We start from the raw sequence: 5,769 nt of genomic DNA, 5'->3' as shown, positions 1-5,769 counted from the left end.
CAATCAATTCAACAGCACATTTCAAGTAGATACTAAATTTTATATTATATATTTCAACAGCAAAATTTTATATGTAAACTTCAACAACATAGAAGACTGTCTGGGCCAGTTTTAACAGCCATTCAGCATCATAGCCATCTCTGAAACCTGGATCACTCATGAGAAAGGGGCTTTTGGAGATTTTGAGCTGAAGGGTTTTGAGTTCAATTACATCATTAGAGAAGGTAAAACTGGGGGAGGAGTAGCTGTGTATGTTGATACAAACTTGAAGTAGAAAATAGGAGAAAACATGGCCAGCAAGCTAAAGATGGATTTGAGTGTTTAACAGTTGAAATATTTATGGAAAAATCAGAAAATGTAATTGTTAGTTGTATATGCAGAGCTCCTGGTTCCACTATATTTACAGAATGGTTTGAGTTACCTCTCAGAAGGTCTTCTGTGGGGACTTTAATATACTTAACTCAAATAATCATCTACAGAAGAGTTCATTAATACTATGTACAGTTTGAGCCTTTTCCCCAAGATCACTAGACCCAGCAGCATCAGAATTAACAGTGCAACATTAATAGATAATATATTTACTAATATCTTAGATAACAATAAATTAATTGGATTAATAGCTCAGCATATTAGTGATCATCTTCCAGTCTTTGTTGTCAGCGACAATTTCTTATTTTAAAAATAAGGATCCGCAGTTTAAAAGAGTAACAACATCAAAGAGGACTTATTGAAACGTAACTGAAAGTCTGTTTTGCAAGAAGTTAATTTAGATAAGGCATATGATAATTTTCTAAATATATCTGTTAAGTATTATATGATAAAAAATGTTTGTTAATACTATTCACTCATAAAAACAAATACTCAGAAACACCATCGATGACAATGGGTTTACAATATGCCTGCAAAAATCTACCCAAACAGGATTATTACAATAAATCATTAGATAGAAATACGAAAAAATATCAAAGGGATTTGGAATGTTTTAGATCATTTTATCAAGACAATTCTAATAATAGCAACAATGTTGAGGACAATAATGTTGTTCATAATTTCAATAAATGATTGAGTTTGGGACCCAAACTGGCAGAAAAGAAATCCTGGATCCTATTGGATCATACTGGAGCTCTGAATGAAACAATAATCATCAGAAATCATTCAATAATTCCCACTGCAGTTAGAGAAAAGGAAATTATAGATATTATCGAGCTACCACAGCTACAACAGTATACATGTGAGATTAAATATATTATATATGTAAGATGGCAGTGTGTGAACAACGTGAGGCTCAGCCTCACGCAAGGACCTGCTATTTAGTTTTTATCAATTTCTCACCTGACTTTTTTTCAAAAACTGTACGACGTTGCTGTGGTATAGCAGACATGAGTTTCTGGACCTTTGGAGCTACAATGTTGACACTGTTATCGCCGATCCCTGACTCATCCCAGAGATTTCCAGAACACGGGAGGCTGAGCACATCTCCTGGCTGGGCGGAAGTGCAGTTAGGCTGCGACGAGATCGTAAACAAAAGCGGGGTAAGTGTGGAGGGGTGCGAGGTAGGCTAAAGCTAACACCACACCGGCTCCCTTTACACATCATTTTCCTCACCAATGTCCGTTCTCTTGCCAATAAAATGGACGAGTTACAATTTTACGAATTTTTTCACGAATGACAGACAAATTATGGACTCAAATGTCATGATTTTCAATGTAACTTCAACCACTCTAACTTCAAGACAGTCCTCCCCAGATTCCACCAACATGTCTCCTGCCACACCAGAGGAGACAAGACCCTGGACCATGTCTACTCCAATCTGGCTGGAGCTTACAAGGCGACACCCATCCCCCACATCGGACAATCAGACCATCTCTCCCTGTTCCTCACACCTCGGTACTCACCAATCATCCAACATGTGAAACCTACTGTGAGGACAGTAGAGATGTGGTCAAAGGGCTCAGATAATGTGCTCCATAAACGGTTCAGGAATACAGATTGGAATATTGTCCACCACACAGATTTGGATCAGTACGCCTCATCTATACTGGAGCACATCTCCACCACCATTGACTGTGTAACCACACACAAACGCATCACCATGTACCCCAACCAGAAACCGTGGATGAACAGAGATGTTCGTCTCCTGCTGAAGGCCCACAACATTGCGTTCAGGTCAGGGGATGCACAGTACTACAGGGCAGCCAGGGCTGAGCTGAAAAAGGGAATCAAGTAGGCCAAACACCACCACAAAAGTAAGGTGGAGGATCACTTTTCCAACTCCAACTTTAGCTTTGATTTTGAATGACATATTAATTAGCAACAACTTCCAGCTCTAGTTAGTAATATCATCATAATCTACTGGTAAAATATCACAACCAGGAGGACAATAGACCCAATAGGGACATCTGGACTCACCTAGCCTTTCTACAGTTCCTCACAGCTGGAACCAGTCTATGTCGTCCACCATCTGATGTGTTGTACTTCTCGAGGTCCAACTCATCCAGAACCTCCTCTGACATCTGCAGCATGTAGGCCAGAGCTGAGCACTGGATCTCTGAGAGGTACTTCCCTGATTTCAGGAGCTGTTGGATCTCCTGATAAACTGAGAGGTCCTGAATCTCCAGACGACAGTGGAAGATGTTGATGCTTCTATCAGGAGAAACATCTTCATCAGTTTTCACCTCCTTCAGATTGTTGATGACGGTTCCTAGAACAATTTCCATCTGACCCAGCAGGCCTCCTAAGAGGCTCTGGTTGGACTCCACCAAGAGGCCATGAAGGAATCGAGCAAACAGGTCCAGGTGGCCATTTTCACTGCTGAAGGATTTCTCCATGACTTTCTTCATGAATTCCTCTAGGGATGTTTCTCTGTATTCTTCTCCCAGGAAGTTCTCCACCACCTCCGTGTTCCTGCTGGTGAAGCAGTGGAGCATGTAGACTGCAGCCAGAAACTCCTGGAAGGTCAGATGAACAAAGCAGTAGACTGAGATGTCGTCCATCCCTCTCTCCTCTTTAAAGATCTCAGTGAACACTCCTGAGAACCATGAAGCATTTTTGATGTTGATGCCACACTTTTCCAGGTCTGGTTTATAGAAGATCAGGTTTCCTTCCAGCAGCTGCTCTAAGGCCAGTTTTCCCAGGGACTGAACCATCTTGATGTTCTCTGGAGTCCATGGGGACTTTGTCTTCTGTCTTCCATCATACTTGATCATTTTACGCTTCATCTGAAGCATCAGGAAGTGGATGTACATCCCAGTCAGGGTCTTTGGCAGCTCTCCTCCATCTCTGGTCTCCAACAAACCCTCTAGAACATCAGCAGTGATCCAGCAGAAAATGGGAATGTGACACATGATGAAGAGACTTTTTAATCTTTTAATGTGGGAGATGATTCTGCTGGCCTTTTTTTCATCTATGAACCTCTTCCTGAAGTACTCCTCCTTCTGTGGGTCGGTGAACCCTCTGACCTCTGTCACCATGTCAATGAACTCATTTTTGATCTGATTGGCTGCTGCAGGTCGTGTGGTTATCCAGAGGAGAGCCTTGGGAAGCAGTTTCCCGTTGATGAGGTTAGTCAGCAGAACATCCACTGAGGTGGACTCTGTAACATCAGTCAAGATCTTATTGTTGTTGAGAGAAAGTCGACTCTCATCCAGACCATCTAGGATGAAAATAACCTGGAAGTCTTCAAAGCTGTGGATCCCTGCATCTCTGATTGGCTTAAAGTGTTTATGAATCAGTCCCACCAAGCTCAACTTTTTCGTTTTCAGAACATTCAGCTGTCTGAAGGTGAATGGAAATATGAACTGGATGTTCTGGTTGGTTCTTCCTTCAGCCCAATCTAGAGTGAACTTCTGTGTTAAGACTGTTTTCCCAATGCCAGCCACGCCCATTGTCATCACGCTTCTGATCTGATCCCTTCTTCTAGGTGGATTGAAGATGTCTTCTGGTCTGATTCTGGTTCCTGATCTGTTCTGTTTCCAGGATGCTGCTTCAATCCTTCTGACCTCATGCTCATAAATGACCCCTGCAGTCTTTCCCACTGTGATGTAGAGCTCTGTGTAGATCTCATTCAGAAAGGTTTTCTCTCCAGCTTTACCAACACTTTCAGAGACACATTGAAACTTCTTCTTCAGAGACACTTTAAGGTCATGTTGACATCGACCATCAACATCTGAATGAACAAACAAAAAAAACAGGAAGAAACATTTCAGCAAAACAAAGAAAAATAACTATTTCTGATATTCTCGGTCAGAACTCTGTACATTTCTATAGAGGAAACATTCATTATTTACACAACATAGTTTGATATCAAGGTATCCAAGCAAGGGGGTCATTGGTCCCACCAGGGGGCCCAAGTACAAAGAATATAGAACTTTCATAGAGAAAATCCCACTAGGTAGAAATCCTGAAACTTGCAGCAAACAATATGCCCACATTTCAAAAGCCGTGTTTCCAAGAGTTTTTGCAAACTGTACCTTCATCCACACTAATCAGGGGTGAACTGGGCACAGCTGGAGGAACCACTCGGAGTTCACTTTCAGTGTCTATAAAAGTGGTTTATACATCTTGAAAGTTCCCACAACATCTCAAAATAGCCATAGCAACAACAATGTGCTACAAAGAGGTTTAGCTACACTATCAGGGATTTGAAATTGATTACAGCAAACTAACAACTTCTAGAGAGACATCAGAAACTCAAACCTCCTCAGAAAGTCTGTTGGCTCCTAGTCGATTAGTCCTACGATGTCTGTATCAGGTCCAAATAGTGCCGTCTAACTGCTTCACTGAGATCAGTTATAGCTTAATGTTAAACGTTAAAATCAGATACACTATAGCGTTTTTCTAAATATCTGATGCATAAACTTCCCTAGTCAGGCAAACCTAATTTAAGCTATTTTTGAGTTGTAAGTTCCTAGAGTTAAACCTCCCAAAAATACTGTCTAAACTATACAGGACACTGACTTAATTAGATGATACAATATCTCTTCCTATTATGTGATGGGAGGAGGATCCTTTTCCAGTCCTTTTCTCCCCATCCCCAGACTCCTCCCTCTGCCTGCTCCATCACACTGTTACACATGTAGGATCTTGGGGAGGGGGTCGTTACTGGAGGGTCCCACCTTCTGTTGACATCCCCCACCCCAATTTATTTTGCATTTTAGACACTTTCAACTACAACATTTTCATATCACATATCTATGTAAGGCATTGTCTGGGGGGTGGGGGGTAAGGACACCAGGGGGGGCTTATTACATGGGCCTCACCTCGGATGTCTCCCCCCAGCCCCTCTTGCACTTAGACATTGAGGGTCCTGATGTGTTGATTGGGGGGGTGCGTTGGCGCCACCTGTCTTCTGGAGGGGAGGTGGACTGTGCCGGACACCCCCTGTGGTACTCCAGCTCCACACATTCACATATAACACTCACATCCAGTAATCCCAAGACCGAGGACCCGGCGGTGCTGGTGGCCAGTCCTGGTAATATTGGAAGACCCAATAGGTAAACCCGAAATTTTTTCAGATAAGGGGGAGGTTTGGCTGAAGTTAAGTGCGGGGTGGACCTAGAGAATAATTAAAGTGATGTGTACACATACAGCATGCTAAACTCGCCATTGACCCTGGTCGAAACATAGGTATTAAGTAGTATAAAATTCCAAGTCCAATCGTAGGATTGTTGGCTGTGAAAGCTGCTATACAACCTAACCAACATTTTGGTCAAAGTGACCCATTTGTATTGGTCTGCTCTTAGCAGTGACTACATTAGTCGCAGCTGTCTG

The 5,769-nt window shown here is 42.2% G+C and overlaps 1 protein-coding gene across 1 annotated transcript; it reads right to left on the bottom strand.

The window, feature by feature from the left end:
* Positions 1-2,405: 2,405 nt before the first annotated feature.
* Positions 2,406-5,127, bottom strand: LOC107105026 (protein NLRC3-like). The gene is made up of 2 exons (XM_015405142.1): positions 5,115-5,127; positions 2,406-4,165 (listed from the first exon to the last, which is right to left on the bottom strand). The coding sequence occupies exons 1-2, from the start codon at positions 5,125-5,127 to the stop codon at positions 2,406-2,408; spliced, it is 1,773 nt and encodes a 590-aa protein (XP_015260628.1).
* Between the last annotated feature and the right edge of the window lie 642 nt (positions 5,128-5,769).

This window comes from Cyprinodon variegatus, unplaced genomic scaffold, assembly GCF_000732505.1.
Source record: "Cyprinodon variegatus isolate N-32 unplaced genomic scaffold, C_variegatus-1.0 Scaffold2012, whole genome shotgun sequence".
Classification (NCBI taxonomy): domain Eukaryota; kingdom Metazoa; phylum Chordata; class Actinopteri; order Cyprinodontiformes; family Cyprinodontidae; genus Cyprinodon; species Cyprinodon variegatus.
Note: the sequence above shows the minus strand (reverse complement) of the source record. Positions and strands in the feature narration are given on the sequence as shown.